This window comes from Hyperolius riggenbachi, chromosome 1, assembly GCF_040937935.1.
Source record: "Hyperolius riggenbachi isolate aHypRig1 chromosome 1, aHypRig1.pri, whole genome shotgun sequence".
In the NCBI taxonomy this organism is placed as follows: Eukaryota; Metazoa; Chordata; class Amphibia; order Anura; family Hyperoliidae; genus Hyperolius; species Hyperolius riggenbachi.
In genome coordinates, this window is record NC_090646.1 from 147,202,343 (window position 1) to 147,221,413 (window position 19,071).

The following is a 19,071-nucleotide window of genomic DNA, read 5'->3' on the forward strand; positions in this document are numbered from 1 at the left end:
CAAAAGGTTACTTAGTTCGCAGTGCTGACTGTCTTCAGGATTCCCTCAAGGTCTGAGGCTGAATGGTAAACTGTGGCAAAAGGAACAGGATTTGGAGGGGGATTGTGCATACATCACATTCTGACCGATTTGATCATTTTGATTGAATCTGCCAATCCACCAATCTGATCATTTCACTTTCAATCAATTTTGTGGAGTTTATCGACTTTCGATTAAAGGGATACTATCAATCAACATGCGTTTTTTAACCTGAGTTTGAGAGAGTTCCTGAAGTGCTGGTAAATAATGATGTAAACATTTCATTTGCTTATCTCTTTTGTTTACTGTGAGTGAAAGTAATAAATTCCTTTCACTCTGAACTGAGGGCAGTCTGCTGATTTTGTGACCTGAGAGTGAACAATGAGGGGAGGGGGATTCCCTCACTGTTACCTCTGTGTGTAACTGTGTGTAAGAGAGCTGTCAGAAGCTGCCTGTGTTTCTGAGCTGTCTGCAGAGAGCAGAGGAAATGTAACTTCTTTTAAACATGTAATTGTCAGTGACTCAACAGCTTTTCATATCTTTTTTGCTATCAGGGAAAAATACTCTGTAGTCTGATATGCAAAGAAACAACACTGGCTGTGCATTGAAGCAGACACCCCTTTGCAAATGATTTGTCCCAATAGAGTTAAATCCTATACACAATGAATTAAAGCTTTTGCCTCTGATATTTAACATGAAAATTAGGAAAATGTTTACACAGCTACATAGACATTATTTGTACATTGTCATTTTAGAACACTTGAGTATTGATATTCCTTTAAGTTATTGATTGAACATTTATTAGAGAAGGTCGTTCTAAGTGCAATTGAGCATAGCTAGAGCATGGCCCGGAACCCACTAGGCATTGCTGCAGTGATTTAAAAATGCTGCAGCACTTTGTGCAGCGATTCCTAGGGCGTTTGCAATTTCCCGACACTTTGAAGCACTGTACAGTAATCTGTAATAAAACTTTATCATACTTACCAGGCATCCTTCCGTCTGTAGCCCTACTGTGATGATTTGCTCAGCTGCCTGTGCAGGCAGCCAGCCTTTTGACCATTGTGTAGGTTTGCATGCTGCAGGACTCTGGAAAGAAGAGCTTCTGTCAGTTTTGCAGCTTGTGCTTGCAGAGGAATTTGCATATGTTGTCATGCAAATTGCCTGGCCACATTCATTGGAGGCGTGTACTATAAGTACTATGTCTTTCCCACAATTCTTCGCTGTTCATAAGGATTTCGTCCTATGTAACACTCCTGGTGGGGTGTCAGCCTTGCTCTCTGTTTGAACATCAGCTTAGAGTAATTCTTGAATCTGCGCTAGGCAGATTTCCCTAGTGCAGTTAGGATTGTATTATCTGTATTGCCTGTTCTGTCTTGTCTTGCCTGTTGCCATTGTCCTGTCCCTATGGTGGTTGACAGGAAATGGTTCTGATCTCTGTTCTTGGAGTATAGCTGGTGCAGCGGTTGCTACCAGCTATCTCTTCTGTTCTGTCTCCTGGGATCGCGCTAGCTACTTTTCGCTAGCGCTGGGGATCCTTCTGTTCTGTCTTCTGGGATCGCGCTAGCCACTTTTCGCTAGCGCTGGGGATCCTTCTGTTCTGCTACTCTGTACTTGGATCGCGCTAGCCACTTTTCGCTAGTGCTGTGGATCCTATCTCTCGCTTGTCCCTGTTTTCGTGTGTCTGTCTGCTACGCTTGCTGGAGGCTCGGTGAGGTAACCGTTAAGCAAGCGCTCGCGTCCTCTGTTTTCATGTTTGTCTGTTAATGGTTAGTTAGGCGTGCTTGTTTCTATTGTGCTTATCACGTGGAGACCGCGCATAACCGCGTGCACTGTTGCGAATGAGTGCGGTGTTCGCGGTTAGCTAGCGTTTATTTTCCGTATCTCCTCATTGTATTATTTGCTGTGCCTTTGCTAACCTCTTATTCTGTCCTGATCTGCCTTGTGTCTCGTCTGGCGATCGCACCTCTCGCGATCGCGTTCCTATTTCATATCTGCTGTTGTGTGTGTGCGGTCGCGGGGTGGCGACTGGATTGGCGCACACACCTACAACCTGTCCCTTTGCTCATTCTCATTCGCAATCGCCTCTCTTGCGATTGCGTTCTGCGTTTCGTACAATTCCTGTCTGGCATTTGTGGAGGTACAGAGGATTGGTTCCTCTGCACTCCCCAGCGCCATCTGCCGACAGGAATTTTCCCTCTACGGGTGCGTAGCAACTTTTGCTGGGTTCCTGCAAATTATACGCTTGTGGAGGATTTCCGCCGTGTCAGCGCACGCGTTGTGCGCTGATCACGGGGAAAGTTCCACAATCGTTACACCTAGCCCCCTAAAGGAAGAGGTCATAGGTGCTTCTCTAGGGCCAATCAGAGAAGCGTCTGTGACCTCTTCCTTTAGGGGCAGGGCAATGGATGGAAGAAGGAAATCAAGACACCAGATTAATATTTAATGTTCTATTTAAAATGCGATCGCTCTGCCCCCCAAAGTGCTGCATAATCACTTTGATAAGAAATTTATGCAGTGCTTTTGTACTTTGCATTGAGCACAAACACACTCAAAATGCTGCATTTCCTGCAATTGCGATTACCCCTAATCACCATCGCAGTAATGGGTTCACTCCCACTCACTTTCATTGGAAAATCGTTATTAGGAATCGCTGGCTATTGTTGGCGATCCCAAAACGCTGCCAAAAACGTACCTTTAGAGCAGATTCCTGCTGGTTTAGTTGGGTAGACCAGCGAAAGTATTTATTGTAAGGGAAAACCATATCTCACAGTGCATGGTCGCTATTAGAGCTTGTGTAGCCCAGCTTCTGTATTACAATCCTTACTACCAAACAAGACTTCCCAATTAAGAATTCACACTGACAGGTTCCAAATGTATTCTACTCAAAATAAAGAAAAGTGTTTTTGTGCTAATATTGTTTTTTGTTTTCCATTAGATAAAAGATGTACAAATGCTAAAAGATCTTAAACGAAAAAATGCAAAGGTAAGTGTGCCTAAGTGAAAGAAGTAATAAACCTTGCACTGTACTGTGGTGTGGCTTTTTTGTGTGCCACGTTTTTGTGCTCTCATCACTACTACAGTATTGATACCGAAACTTGATTGAATATCCTGCCCCATCTTTTACAACTCCTGTTCCCCAGGACAAAGGCGAGATAGCGCACAAAGTAATATTAGAGCATCACTTTTATTAGATTCTTATCCAAATATACCAAAATATAGTTTTTAAACCATGAAAATTAAATCAGTGGTTGAAGTATTACTGTTGGTCACCACGTGTACTCAATAGGTGTGTGTTTTTTTTCTTTCTCGTCTATAATTATGGTAAATCCTGCGGGCTCTCTGTGGAATATCCACTGAGCCTCAATTTCCAAGAGCTTTGTAAGTCCCCCTCCTCTACTATCTAGGCAAACTACATACCCTGGAAAGTGAAGTGAAAGTGAAGTCATATCACCACCATGGGACATGCAGAAATGTTTTGAAACATTCAAAGGGTTATTGAAGGACACATTGACTGCACCACAACAATGTGCAGCAATCCTAATCCTTTGGGGCCTCATTTTAGAGACTTGTCTTTTCTTTATGGAGCTGGGGGCATGCTGAGTCCGTTGTGTATACCACATATAAAGGGTGTTCCCTGAAAAGCAGCACTGCCATTCTGACTGGCTTCAGGTGAATAATATTTTGGGATAGAGGAGTATGTTATTCTTTCTACTGGCAAGTCAGCTTTACAAACCACATTGCTATGTTTGGCTCATTGTTGTATGACTGTTTTGCAGCTGCATCAGGAAATTGGGAGAAAGCAAAAGCGTTTAATCGAAATAAAAGACGAAGTAATGAAGTAAGACATTTTTTTTACATTACTTTGAAACGTGTTACCTTTCTAAACTGATAAAATAATTGAACTTGGTCTTCCCTTTTTCCACTTTCATGTTTTTCCTATGAGTTATTCATTCAGTAAATGCAGTGTTTAGTGTGAGGGCTTATCATTCTTCAGAAATGAATTGGTATATAATAAGAGTAGACTTAGCATTGCTTGTTAAAGTGAATGCGCCCCACTCCACACTACATGTTTAAGATTCACAATTTTTTACTTAACTACAGGTTCAGTTCACTGTATCCTAGACCATGTCTCCCTTCATCATCTGCTTTCCCCATTATCCCAACTAGATGCTCCTCCATCCTGCTATAGTACTCCCCATAACAGTGCCCAGTAGTGACAGATCCCAAACAGGCAGCCTTGATTACCTATCCTGCTACAGTTTCACTTCTGGTTTCATGCAACTATCTCTGCTGTGCATCTCTTCTGCCCACATCCTATCAATTAGCTGGATGGTGTACTGGTTAAAGAGAACCCGAGGTGTGTTTGAAGAATGTTATCTGCATACAGAGGCTGGATCTGCCTATACAGCCCAGCCTCTGTTGCTATTCCAAACCCCCCTAATGTCCCCCTGCACTCTGCAATCAGACACAGATCACAGCCGCGCTGTGCGTGCTGTGTTTACATCTGTAGTGTCAGTCTCGGCTGCTCCCCTGCCTCCTGCAGAGCTCCGGTCCCTGCCCTCCTCCCTTCCCTCTAATCAGCGGGGAGGGAAGGGAGGCAGGCAGGGACTGGAGTTCTGCAGGAGGTGGGGAGAGCAGCAGACTGAAACTATAGAGATAAACATAGCCCGCTGCGATACGCTGTGTGTCGACAGCGAAGCTGTGATTTGAGGGATAGCAGAGTGCAGGGGGACCTTAGGGGGGGGTTTGGGATAGCAACAGAGGCTGGGCTGTATAGGCAGATCCAGCCTCTGTATGCAGACAACATACTTCAAACCCACCTCGGGTTCTCTTTAAGGGCTCTGCCTCTGACACACAAGAACAGGGATTGAAACTCGACTCTTCCTGTTCAGTAAGCCAGCACCTATTCAATGAGGAGACCTTGGGCAAGACTTCCTAACACTGATACTGCCTACTGCGCGCACCCTAGTGGCTGCAGCTCTGGCGCTTTGGGTCCGCCAGGAGAAAAGTGCAATATAAATGTTTTGCGTTGTCTTTGTATCCTCAATAATTGGCTTGCTGATGGGGAAGAAGGATTGCAGAAAATGCAGATGGAAGTGCACAGTAGTAGCTAGGCTGGCACACAGTGGAGGGACTTGCAGTAGCAAGAAAAAAAGTATGTGAACCCTTTGGAATTATATGGATTTCTGCACAAGTTGGTCATAAAATGATGTGAAGGTGATGATCTGATCTTCATCTAAAACACTCCCCCTGTTCTCCTGTTTAAAGCGCCATCATACCTCAAACACCCCCCCCCCCCCCCTCGGCTCTTCCTGTTCAGTAAGCCAGAATCTATTCACTGAGGAGACCTTGGGAAAGACTCCCTAACACTTGGAAGGGAGGGACTGGGAAGAAACTGATTGGTCAAGGGATCACATGGAATCTCTGGCACTGATCGGTACTGCCGCCCGCACGCACACTCCCGATCGTCTGCCATCAGCAAACGAGAAAATGCTTTTTCACCTACTTTTGGTACATTTTCAGTTTCAGGGTGCTAAAAAGTTATCTTAAACAGAAGTTGAACAATTGTTTCCTCTGAGTGAGGATAAAGAGTAATAGTGTGAAAAGGTCATAAGAGTTGTTATTGCATGCAGTACCACAAAATAAGAGCTTTTAGAGCTCGTGCTATGTCAGTGCACAAATTAATGTATGGCAATGCAATAAATTTGAATGTGTGCTACACAAGCTTTTTTCCGTACACCACATGTATTAAATGTTTACAGTAACCATAGCAACTGGCATATACTTCATGTACATAGAAGCACCACTGAAATTAACACTATTAACACTATTCTTATGTTAGTGTTAATTTCAGTGGTGCTTCTGTGTACATGAATTATATGCCAGTTGCTATGGTTACTGTAAACATTTACATGTGATGTGGTTAAAATATATGCACTTACCCTTGCATTTTGCTATGATGTCGCTTGTTGTTTTTTAATATATGTCTAATTTTTATATGTGTTTATTGTGGGGATGTAAACTGGGGATTGACAGAGCGATGCGGTGCAAGCTGGCCGCCCGCCGCTCTCCTGACAGCCCGATGGGCGGTTTGTTTACATGCTGCATCACACTGACTGTGGAGGGACTTTGCGGCCGGGCAGAGCTACGGCTCTGTTCTTTGAGGCTGAGGTTCCCCATCAGGTCCGCTCCGGTAAGGGGCCTTGACCTGATGGGGCTCTTTCCATCTCCTCTCCTCACTGGTCGCTGCCCTCGTCGTGAGGGACGATGTCACTGGTCGGGGCTTCGCTCTCCGAGGCTGTCTATCAGGGGCGTGTATCTGATGCACTACCATCTCCTCTCCTCATTGGTAGCCGTCCTCAGGAGGGCGGTTGGCAGCCTCGACACCATACTGCACAGCCGTAATAGATGAGCGTCTATTGGTTGGCAGCATGTGTGCATATCAAGTAGTAGTTCCCAAAAGGTCCGCAAGGTTGGACGGAGGGGGATTGGTCACCAGACGCGTATGCCACATGTTGTTATTAGAGTATATAAGAAGCAAAATGTCATAAGCAGGTTAGACACTGACAGAGCTTGTCAAAGGAGGTTCTCCTCCAAAACGTTGCTACTGATGCTGTATTACAACCTGTCTATGGCCTCAATTCACTAAACTTATCTCCTGTCTTTAATAACTCTTCTAGAGTTGTTACCATGGTGATAAGGCATGTAGTATTTTGGAAACATTTTACCTCAGGCAAGCCTAAAGTTAACTCTTCTGTCTTTAAATTAACTCTCCAATCCTTAAAATAACTCCAGAGTTAAAGACAGGCTGTTAATTAGCTGCATGTGAAAATAACTACAGAGGAGGTAAATTAACTACAGAGGAGGTAAATTAACTACAGGAGAGGTAACTTAAGGAATGAAGAGGTAAGATAACTCTCTCACGTGTGGAGGTAAGTTTTCTCTTGTCTTATTATCTCTAGCATGATCTTAGTGAATTGAGGCCATTGTGTCTTTGATAAATAAAGAGCATTAATACATATATAGATGGTGCCGGTCCTCATCTTTCCTTGGACATAGTGTAGGCCCCTAATGCTGGGGGACCCTTGACCTGGGCACATCGACAGAAAAATATTACAGGAGTGCCGTCCATTTCATAATCGTTTACAAAAATGTACTATGGGAACAAGTGAAAACAAAATCAAAAAGACCTTGTAGCCTTTGAAAAAATACATTTAAAAAAAATTTGAAGAAAAAAATATTACAAAATTACATTTTGCTTCAGTATACTGAGGGCACAGGGGACAGAGGTGACACAATGGGGGGACAGAGGAGGGCACTGAAGGCAAGGGGGAATAAAGGTGATGCAGAGAGGGTCACTGGAGGAACAGGGAGACATAGAGGAGGTACAGGGGACAGAGATTGAACAGTGTTTCATCTTGTGGACAGATTCAGGTTAAGAGCATACCTACAGTCTCTATCTTATTAGTTAACCGGGGTCTACCTCTACCTGTACTAGTCAAGTCAATCATTTAGTGTTTGAATAACGACCACCATGAAGGGAATGATGACCTGAGGCTTCAAAGGTATGCCGGCTTGTGACCTATTTTAATCAGCTTCATGATACATACGTGTTAAAGAAATTAGAGAAGGGCTTAGTGTGTAATGCACTTGCTTAGTCACCATTACGTTATGTGCGTTATGTATATATAGGTAGATGCTTACTGTGTATACTGTACCTGATTGTATGTGTTGGACCGCATGTATGTGTTTGTACTATCTCCGACCCTGTATGAGCCAAAAATAATTCCGGGTACAACCCCCGTTGTACTTGGCGAAATAAATAAATATGATTCTGATTTTGGTTTGAGAAAGTCAGATTGGATATTTACACTTTCTAGGAAACGGCCAAGACTGAGCCAGCTGCGGAAGGAATGTTCAGCATTAGAGAAGAAGCAGGATTCACTGAAGAATGCCAACTCTTTCCTTGAAAAACTTCAACAGCTCCAGGCAGACTGCAGGAAATACAAAGCAAGACATTCCCATGCTAAAGAAGTCACTGTAAGTATTGGCATGATTAGACAGAAAATGATGCAGGGTCGTAACTAGAAATCACTGAGCCCCCCTGCGAAAATTTGGATGGGTCCGCCCCCCATAGGTGCCAAATAATCATAATGGGGCAACGTTTCACTATAAAATAATTGTAATGGGGCAGCGTTTCACCATACAATAATTGTAATGCACCAGAAATTAATCGTAAAGTGGGCAGCATTTCACCAGAAATTAATCGTAAAGTGGGCAGCATTTCACCATAAAATAATCGTAAAGTGGGCAGCATTTCACCATAAAATAATCGCAATGTGGGCAGCAGTCACCAGAAAATCGCAATGTGGACAGCAGTCACCAGAAAATCGCAATGTGGGCAGCGTTCACCAGAAAATCGTACAGTGAGCAGCAGTCACCAGAAAATAGCAATGTGGGCAGCAGTCACCAGAAAAATGCAATGTGGGCAGCATTCACCAGAAAATCATACAGTGGGCAGCAGTTATTAAAATAAAATGCACCTGTAAACCTGTAAAAAAAACAACAAAAAAACAATTCACTCACCTGGCAGAAGTCTCCTCTCCCGGCCTCTGGTGCGCAGCTCAGTCGACGATCCTCCTGCAACACATCTCCTGTGCTGACAGGCAGAGAGCAGGGCTATGGCAAAATGGTGCCCGAAGCCCTGTACTGGAGACACAAATAGTCTCCAGTGCAGGGCTTCGGCAGCCATCTTCCCGTAGCCGTGCTCTGCCTCCCGGGAGACTGTGGGCTGCGGGGAATGAGCTGGCGCAGTTCAACATCTGGCTGGGGGGTCCCATAATTGGGCGGGCGGCAGCGCTCTCCCCGCACACTGCTTGCAGGCCCTAGAAGGGCCCCAGGCTCCCCTACGGCAGATGGGGTTGCATCCCCGGTAGTCACGCCGGTGAATGCCATTATACAGTGGGTTGCAAAAGTATTCGGCCCCCTTGAAGTTTTCCACATTTTGTCATATTACTGCCACAAACTTGAATCAATTTTATTGGAATTCCACATGAAAGACAAAACACAACGTGGTGTACACATGAGAAGTGGAACGAAAATCATACATGATTCCAAACATTTTTTTTACAAATAAATAACTGCAAAGTGGGGTGTGCATAATTATTCAGCCCCCTTTGATCTGAGTGCAGTCAGTTGCCTATAGACATTGCCTGATGAGTGCTTATGACTAAATAGAGTGCACCTGTGTGTAATCTAATGTCAGTACAAATACAGCTGCTCTGTGAGGGCCTCAGAGGTTGTCTAAGAGAATATTGGGAGCAACAACATTGTGAAGTCCAAAGAACACACAAGACAGGTCAGGGATCAAGTTATTGAGAAATTTAAAGCAGGCTTAGGCTACAAAAAGATTTCCAAAGCCTTGAAATCCCACAGAGCACTGTTCAAGCGATCATTCAGAAATGGAAGGAGTATGGCACAACTGTAAACCTACCATCCACCTAAACTCACAGGCCGAACAAGGAGAGCGCTGATCAGAAATGCAGTCAAGAGGCCCATGGTGACTCTGGACGAGCTGCAGAGATCTACAGCTCAGGTGGGAGACTCTGTCCATAGGACAACTATTAGTCATGCACTGTACAAAGTTTGCCTTTATGGAAGAGTGGCAAGAAGAAAGGCATTGTTAACAGAAAGCATAAGAAGTCCCGTTTACAGTTTGCCACAAGCCATGTGGGGGACACAGCAACCATGTGGAAGAAGGTGTTCTGGTCAGATGAGACCAAAATGGAACTTTTTGGCCAAAATGCAAAACGCTATGTGTGGTGGAAAACTAACACTGCACATCACTCTGAACACACCATCCCCACTGTCAAATATGGTGGAGGCAGCATCATGCTTGGGGGGTGCATCTCTTCAGCAGGGACAGGGAAGCTGGTCAGAGTTGATGGGAAGATGGATGGAGCCAAATACAGGGCAAACTTGGAAGAAAACCTCTTGGAGACTGCAAAACACTTGAGACTGGGGCGGAGGTTCACCTTCCAGCAGGACAATGACCCTAAACATAAAGCCAGGGCAACAATGAAATGGTTTAAAACAAAACATATCTATGTGTTAGAATGGCCCAGTCAAAGTCCAGATCTAAATACAATCAAGAATCTGTGGCAAGATCTGAAAACTGCTGTTCACAAACGCTGTCAATATAATCTGACTGAGCTGGAGCTGTTTTGCAGAGAAGAATGGGCAAGGATTTCAGTCTCTAGATGTGCAAAGCTGGTAGAGACATACCCTAAAAGACTGGCAGCTGTAATTTCAGCAATACAGTTGTCCTCTAAGAGAACCTGAAGTGAGAGGAATATGGGGCTGCCATCTTCATTTCCTTATTAAAGCGGAATATAACCCTGCATTTCAACTTTGCTCTAAAACCTTATTTACAGTATATTATATGCAACCAGGTTTTTTATTTTTACTAGACCAGCTTTGGAAGGGTTACACAGATCTTTAAAGTTCCTGGAGATTTCTGCAGACGCATCCTAAGCTGACATAGATACATTTTGTTTACATAAATGTATCTAAGTGTTTAATGTGACTCACTCTCTCTGACTGAGAAGGAGCTGGAGGACAGTCAAAGAGTGTGTAACATTTCTCAATAGATACATTTAACTAAATAGAATGTACTGAACTTCTGCATATCTCTCCACGGAACTTTAAACCTCTGTGTTTAACCCTTCCAATGCTGGTCTAGTAAAACAAAAATGCTGGTTGCATATAATATGCTGTAAATAATGTTTTAGAGCAAAGTTGAAATGCAGGGTTATATTCCGCTTTAACAATGCTAGTTTCCTGGCTGTCATGCTGAGCTCTAGGCTTTAGTTGGTTTTGAATCACACACCTGCAACAAGCAGGTCATTATCGCATGTGAGTATGTAGCTTAAGATACATGTTGCAGCTTGCTAGAAATAATAAAACATTATCAAGGTGGACTCCATTATGTTTTCAGAAAAGATATTTGCCAAAAAAAGAAGATACAGTAGAATCTTGTTATAGAAAACTCGGCCCTCAGGTCTGATCAAATGTGTCTGTATAAATATACAATGTAAGACCAATTTTGATAAAGTAAACTACTTTTCCTGCTCCCTTGACGTTTGCTTTAAAGGGATTCTACTCTAGAAGCCCTCAATTCTACAAGACATGGGGTCCCTGAGTTACTTACAAGGGACACCATGCCTTGGAGCTGGACATATAGTGAACCTCCTCATATCCAGAGACCCCAATGCAATTGCTTCTGTGAGCTATATATTTTTCTTACTGTCCTGGTTACCATGTACAACTAGCTGCTTTCAATTATTTGATGTGACTGTTTGATTGACTGTTCTTTACTTTTGTACTCTTGATGGTTTAATGTTCTTACCTGTGTTAAAGGGAGACTTAAGTCAACCTAAAAAAATGATTTTAACTTACCTGCAGCCCCTGGAGTCCTCCTGTGCCCACAATGCTGGTCCAAGTCCCTATGGCCAGAAGCGGCGACCCCAGCAAAGCTGGCCGGTCACCACCAGTCAGCGGTTACTGAGCACGTGCAGCCCCAAGCCATGCACAACCTGATCGCGCTCCCACGTCTGGGAGCACTATGCACAATAGCGATTTTTGCATACTGCACATGCACAGAACGCTCCCGGCCATGGAAGTATGATGAGGAGGCGCTTGGCCGGCCAACTTACAAGACAAGACAAATAACATTTATATTGCGCTTTTCTCCTTGCGGACTCAAAGCGCCAGAGCAGAGCAGCAGCCACTAGGGCGCGCTCTATTGGCAGTAGCAGTGTAAGGGAGACTTGCCAAAGGTCTCCTACTGAATTAGTGCTGGCTTACTGAACAGGCAGAGCCGAGATTCGAACCCTGGTCTCCTGTGTCAGAGGCAGAGCCCTTAACCATTACACCATCAGAGGGTCGCCACTGCTAGCCGGAGGGACTTAGTCCGGCGTTGTGGGCACAGAACTCCAGGGGGCTGCAAGAAGCCCCAGGTAAGTTCAAATAATTTTTTAGATTTCCTTTAAGTTTTATATTTGCTCTGCTTAGCATGACATTTACTCATTTTCCTGTATATATCAGTGTTTTATTACATGTTATTTTCATGTTGTTGATTTTAATAAAGAGATTGTTTGAAGTAAACACCAGTAATCCCTTTTTATTCTGGTTTTAAAATAGGCCTATACATAGGATTTATGTTCACATTAGCATTGTAGGTGGAACATCCTCATCTGTGCAGCCTACAATAACACATAGAAGCAAGGAATGCTGGGAAGTCAGGCAGCCAGTACTTGTGAGGATGTGTTTCCCATGTTACCTGACATTCACGTGGTTATGTCTTGTTTTGCAGTATGGGATGTCCAGCCTACCAGCCCTCCTACTAGAAGCACAGAGCACTATGAGAGCGGAGCATCATTTCCATTATGTGAACACACAGCTGCAGAGCATGATGGGCAAACAGACAGAAATGGGCTAGAGCACAGAAATGCTTTATGTAATGCAGAAAAAGAAACCTTGTATATGTTACGGCCAGAACCCGAAGTTTGGTCACTTCTAGTTCTGGCCGGCCACTTCGGGTTCTGGCCGGCCAATGCGCGAAGTGGCCGCTGCGCTGCGGCCAATGTTAGAAATGGATTGATTCCTCTGAGGTTAATGTATCTTCTGGCCGCAGCGCAGCGGCCAAACGTATAACAACTTTGTTAATTTATTGCAATTCAGCCGGCGGCAATGTAACAATTCAAGCCGCCGGCTTTTTTTTTTCTGCCTCTCTCTCTCCTTTTATGGGCAGCCGGCGGGGACATGCGTGTCCCCGAGAGTCGTTCGTGGCGCCAGGGCAGCAGAGCGGGGAGGCTGCAGACATCGCTTCTGCCAGCACCCGCTCTGCAAGAACGGCAGGATAACCCTGCCGCGACGAACGACTCCGGAGGCTGCCCATAGAAGAGCGAGAGAGGCGGGGGGAAGGAGGAGAGAGAGGCGGGGGGAGAAGGAGAGGAGGCAGAGAAAAAGCCGGCGGCTTGAATACGTTTGGCCGCTGCGCTGCGGCCAGAAGATACATTAACCTCAGAGGAATCAATCCATTTCTAACATTGGCCGCAGCGCAGCGGCCACTTCGCGCATTGGCCGGCCAGAACTAGAAGTGGCCAAACTTCGGGTTCTGGCCGTAACATATATATTTATTACTTCTAGCTTGTATTATAGAACAATACATTTCCGGCACATCAGACTGTACCAGAGTGTTTTATACACATGCACACATTTAAAATGCCTGATTGTTTTCAGCACCACTTTGTAGTGTCAATTAAAAGAAAAACTTATAAGAAAAAACTAATGGCCCAGAAATAAAAATGTTGCAGAAAAAGGGGACAACACTTGTCTGCTTTGTTTTTGTAAGAAATCAAATGAATTCACATTGGCGGACTTCATCTCCTGGCATGCATTGCAGTGGTTTGTGACACATGATCCTCTAAAGCTTACATTTTTTAATGACTCAAGTATAAGTTGACTCAGGAAGGTGTGCCATTAAAGTAACACTATTAACGTGGTTTGATTTTTGTAGTGCTCCTAAATTCTGCTGTATACATTTCACTGCTTATCTCTTTGTTTACTGTATCAAATTCACTGACAGGCCAGGGTGGGCCAGTGAATTATGAGAGGAGGGGGATATCCCTCTCCCTGCATCTGTTAACCCGGTGTGTACTTCATATCTTTTAGCAGATGACAGGTTTTACTAGTCACTGCTTAAAGGAATACTGTAGGGGGGTCAGGGGAAAATGAGATGAACTTACCCGGGGCTTCTAATGTTTCCCCACAGACATCCTGTGCCGCCCGCGCAGCCACTCACCGATGGGTCCAGCCCCGCCTCCGGGTCACTTCTGGAATTTCAGACTTTAAAGTCTGAAAATCACTGCGCCTGCGTTGCTGTGTCCTCGCTCCCGCTGATGTCACCAGGAGCATACTGCGCAGGCAGAGTCTGAAATTCCTGAAGTGAACCGGAGGCGGGGCCGGAGCATCAGTGAGTGCCCCCCCCCCCGTACAGTATTCCTTAAGTCTCTGAATGAGCTGTCTGCACTGAGAGCAGGGGAAATGTGTCTTATGTGCAGCATAAACATTTATAATGTTTTTTGCTTTCAAAAATACTCTGTAGTCTTATATGAAAAGAACAGCACCAGCTGCGTAACATTGAAGCACAGGCTCCCCTTTTGCCAGTGATTTTTTTTTTCCAAATGCAGCTACAACCTACACACAATAAATTACAGCTTTTGACTCTGATATTTAAAGAAAATCTGTAATGAAAAAAAAAACCCTCTGAGGGATACTTACCTTGGGAGAGAGAAGCCTCTGGATCCTAACAAGGTTTCCCTTATCTTCTGGTGTCCCGGTAATCCAGCACTGCAGCCCCCTGAACCGCGGCGAGGTAAAAATTTACCTACCGCAATCAGGAGCACTAGCGGCTCTCTGGGTTAAGGGGAAATAGCCGAACTTGATCGGATCCACCCAGGGCCGGCCTGCTCATGAGGCGGGGTGAAACTTTTGCCTCAGGCGGCACATTTCTAGGGGCGGCATCCGCCCGTCGGCCTTACAATACAGTGGGCGGCATATAGGAAGTGACGTCAGTGGAGCGCACGCTGGCCTGGAACGAGGAAGAGGTGAGTCCTCCCCGCCTGTGCCTCTTACGAGTAGCGGCTGCTTCTGATCTATTTAAGGCTGGAGGGGAGCGCAGATCGGTGGGACCAAGGCGAGGGAGGGGGGCTCCGACCCCCCTCTCCGCCGCTAGGCCCAATACCGGGGGTATTGGGCCTGCCCGCTACCCCTCCAGCTCGGCGGCGGTGTGAGTCCTTTGCGCCTGCACAGTAGAGCGGATACAATTGGTTTCGGCTATCTCCGCCTTACCCAGAGGAGGAGTCGCTAGTGCGCCTGCGCTGGATTGCGGTAGGTAAATATAAATCAGCTTGCCGGGGGAGGTTTTGGGGGAGCCAGCGCTGGATTCCCCAAAGCTACAGGGGAGGGAAAGGCTCATTGGGACCCTGAGGCTTCCCCCTCCCGGGGTAAATATTGACCAGAGGGCTTTTCTTTTAGTACAGGTTATGAAAAGTAGGAAAATGTTTACACAGCTACTTAGACATTATTTGTACACTAGTTGACCTAAGCCTGTTTACAAACGGGCTCTAGGTCTCTTCACGCCGCTGCCATTCAGTGCACATGCGCATGCACACACGCCTGCCCGGCTCCCTGGCCCCGTTCACCTGTCCCGGCGGCTTGTGCAGTAGCGCAAATGCACGGACAAAGGGACACGGACAGGAGTGTACGCAGGGACAGTTAGGTTTTATAGTATAGGATTGACATTTTAGAGCACTTGGTTATTGATAGTGTTCCTTTATGGGCTTAAGTCCCCAAATGCAATATACCATGTCCCCCACGGATCAAATCGATAGACCATGTCCCCTCAGATCAAGTACAGATACCATGTCCCCCACAGATCAAATACAGATACCATGTTCCCCACAGATCAAATCAATATACCATGCCCTCCACAGATCAAATGCATAAACCATGTCACCTACAGATCAAATACCATACATGGGGGTTGATTCATGACAGCAGTGAGTATTATAAAATTGGTCAAGAGCGAGTTCAACCCCCCCCCCCCCCCCCCCCCGCCCCCACCACTTACCTGGTTAAATAGAACGCCTGTAATAGGGATGTACAGATGTGGAAAATGTAAAATGTGCCCAGTAGTACATAGAACTGATTCCTTTACCAATAGTGCAGGGAACAAACAATTTTAAATGACATCATACATTAACCACTTAATGAGAATCTGTATTGTTAAAAATCGTACAAAAGTAAACATACCAGTGCGTTAGGGGACATCTCCTATTACCCTCTGACACAATTTTGCCGCTCCTCGCCGCATTAAAAATGGTTAAAAACAGTTTTAAAAAGTTTGTTTATAAACAAACAAAATGGCCACCAAAACAGGAAGTAGGTTGATGTACAGTATGTCCACACATAGAAAATACATCCATACACAAGCAGGCTGTATACAGCCTTCCTTTTGAATCTCAAGAGATCATTTGTGTGTTTCTTTCCCCCTGTTCTCATGCACTGAAGTTTCAGGCTGCTTGTTTCTTCCTGCAAACAGCTTTGCCCTTGTCTGTAATTCTTCAGTATGTGAAAGCCCAGCCAGCTCAGAGGACGATTTATCCAGCTTGTAAAAGATAAGAGAGAAGAGAGATGCTGCCCTAATCTAAATAATACACAGGCAGTGTGCATAGAGGGGCCTGGAAGGGGGAGTTCATAGCAGAACCACAACACTGAAGAACTTGGCAGCCTTCCAGACACAGGCCGACAAGTCTGACAGGGGAAAGATACATTGATTTATTACAGAGACAGTGATAGTATAAAGTGCTGCAGTAAGCCAGAACACATTAGAATAGCTTTTTGAACTTGTAGGATGATAAAAAAACAGGATGCAATTTTTGTTACGGAGTCTCTTTAAGGACTGCAGTCATAAAACCCCTTAAAGAGGAACTGTAACGAAAAAACGGCCCCTGGGGGGTACTCACCTCGGGTGGGGGAAGCCTCAGGATCCTAATGAGGCTTCCCACGCCGTCCTGCGTCCCTCGGGGGTCTCGCTGTAGCCCTCCGTACAGCGGTGACGTAATATTTACCTTTGCAGGCTCCTGCGCAGGCGCTCTGGCTGCTTTCGCTCCGAAGGAGGCGGAAATACCCGATCGCCGTCGGGTCCGCTCTACTGCGCAGGCGCAAGTCTCCGGCGCCTGCGCAGTAGAGCGGACCCGACTGAGATCGGGTATTTCCGCCTCCTTCGGAGCGAAAGCAGCCACAGCGCCCCCGCTGGAGCCTGCAAAGGTAAATATTGAATTGAACAGTCGGCACAGTCGCCGGCTGTTCGGAGGGCTGCAGCGAGACCTCCGTGGGACAGAGGACGGCGTGGGAAGCCTCATTAGGATCCTGAGGCTTCCCCCACCCGAGGTGAGTACCCCCCAGGGGATCTTTTTGTTGTTACAGAGTCTCTTTAAGGACCAGAGCCTTTTTTTCCATTCAGACCACTGCAGCTTTAGCGGTTTATTGCTCGGTCATACAACCTACCACCTAAATGAATTTTACCTCCTTTTCTTGTCACTAATACAGCTTTCTTTTTGTGCTATTTGATTGCTGCTGCGAGTTTTACTTTTTATTATATTCATCAAAAAAGACATTAATTTTGTAAACAAAAATGACTTTTTTAAATTTCTGTGCTGACATTTTTCAAATAAAGTAAAATTTCCTATACATTTGAGCGCAAAAGTTATTCTGTTACATGTCTTTGATAAAAAAAAAAAAAAAACCATTCAGTGTATATTTATTGGTTTGGGTAAAAGTTATAGCGTTTACAAACTATGGTGCAAAAAGTGAATTTTCCCATTTTGAAGCATCTCCGACTTTTCTGAGCACCTGTCATGTTTCATGAGATGCTAAAATTCCAGGATAGTATAAATACCCCCCAAATGACCCCATTTTGGAAAGAAGACATCCCAAAGTATTTACTGAGAGGCATGGTGAGTTCATAGAAGATTTTATTTTTTGTCACAAGTTAGCGGAAAATGACACTTTGTGACAAAAAAAAGGAAAAAAAAGTTTCCATTTCTTCTAACTTGCGACAAAAAAAAATGAAATCTGCCATGAACTCACTATGCTCCTCTCTGAATACCTTGAAGCGTCTACTTTCCAAAATGGGGTCATTTGTGGGGTGTGTTTACTGTCCTGGCATTTTGGGGGGTGCTAAATTGTAAGCACCCCTGTAAAGCCTAAAGGTGCTCATTGGACTTAGGGCCCCTTAGCGCAGTTAGGCTGCAAAAAAGTGCCACACATGTGGTATTGCCGTACTCAGGAGAAGTAGTATAATGTGTTTTGGGGTGTATTTTTACACATACCCATGCTGGGTGGGAGAAATATCTCTGTAAATGACAATTTTTTGATTTTTTTTTTTACACACAATTTTCCATTTACAAAGATATTTCTCCCACTCAGCATGGGTATGTGTAAAAATACACCCCAAAACACATTATACTACTTCTCCTGAGTACGGCGATACCACGTGTGGCACTTTTTTGCACCCTAACTGCACTAAGGGGCCCAAAGTCCAATGAGTACTTTTAGGATTTCACAGGTCATTTTGCGACATTTGGTTTCAAGACTACTCCTCACAGTTTAGGGCTTCTAAAATGCCAGGGCAGTATAGGAACTCCACAAATGACCCCATTTTAGAAAGAAGACACCCCAAGGTATTCCGTTAGGAGTATGGTGAGTTCATAGAAGATTTTATTTTTTTGTCACAAGTAAGCGGAAATTGATTTTAATTGTTTTTTTTTCACAAAGTGTCATTTTCCGCTAACTTGTGACAAAAAATAAAATCTTCTATGAACTCACCATACTCCTAACGGAATACCTTGGGGTGTCTTCTTTCTAAAATGGGGTCATTTGTGGGGTTCCTATACTGCCCTGGCATTTTAGGGGCCCTAAACCGTGAGGAGTATTCTTGAAACCAAATGTCGCAAAATGACCTGTGAAATCCTAAAGGTACTCATTGGACTTTGGGCCCCTTAGCGCAGTTAGGGTGCAAAAAAGTGCCACACATGTGGTATCGCCGTACTCAGGAGAAGTAGTATAATGTGTTTTGGGGTGTATTTTTACACATACCCATGCTGATTGGGAGAAATATCTCTGTAAATGGACAATTGTGTGTAAAAAAAAAAAAAAAAAAAAAATTGTCATTTACAGAGATATTTCTCCCACCCAGCAACGGGTATGTGTAAAAATACACCCCAAAACACATTATACTACTTCTCCTGAGTACGGCAATACCACATGTGTGGCACTTTTTTGCAACCTAGGTGCGCTAAGGGGCCTAACGTCCTATTCACACTATTTTGAGGCATTTGGATTCTAGACTACTCCTCACGGTTTAGGGCCCCTAAAATGCCAGGGCAGTATAGGAACCCCACAAGTGACCCCATTTTAGAAAGAAGA

At 44.7% G+C, this 19,071-nt stretch overlaps 1 protein-coding gene across 4 annotated transcripts in view; it reads left to right on the forward strand.

The window, feature by feature from the left end:
* Positions 1-12,608, forward strand: part of CENPU (centromere protein U) — a 61,594-nt gene extending 48,986 nt beyond the window's left edge. For all 4 annotated transcript variants that reach the window (XM_068268799.1, XM_068268829.1, XM_068268808.1 and 1 more), the window contains 4 exons: positions 2,954-3,001; positions 3,795-3,856; positions 7,899-8,058; positions 12,392-12,608. In XM_068268799.1, coding sequence (XP_068124900.1) covers positions 2,954-3,001; positions 3,795-3,856; positions 7,899-8,058; positions 12,392-12,517 — 396 coding nt within the window. In that variant the 3' untranslated portion in view covers positions 12,518-12,608. The remainder of the gene's footprint in view (positions 1-2,953; positions 3,002-3,794; positions 3,857-7,898; positions 8,059-12,391) is intronic.
* Positions 12,609-19,071: the final 6,463 nt, after the last annotated feature.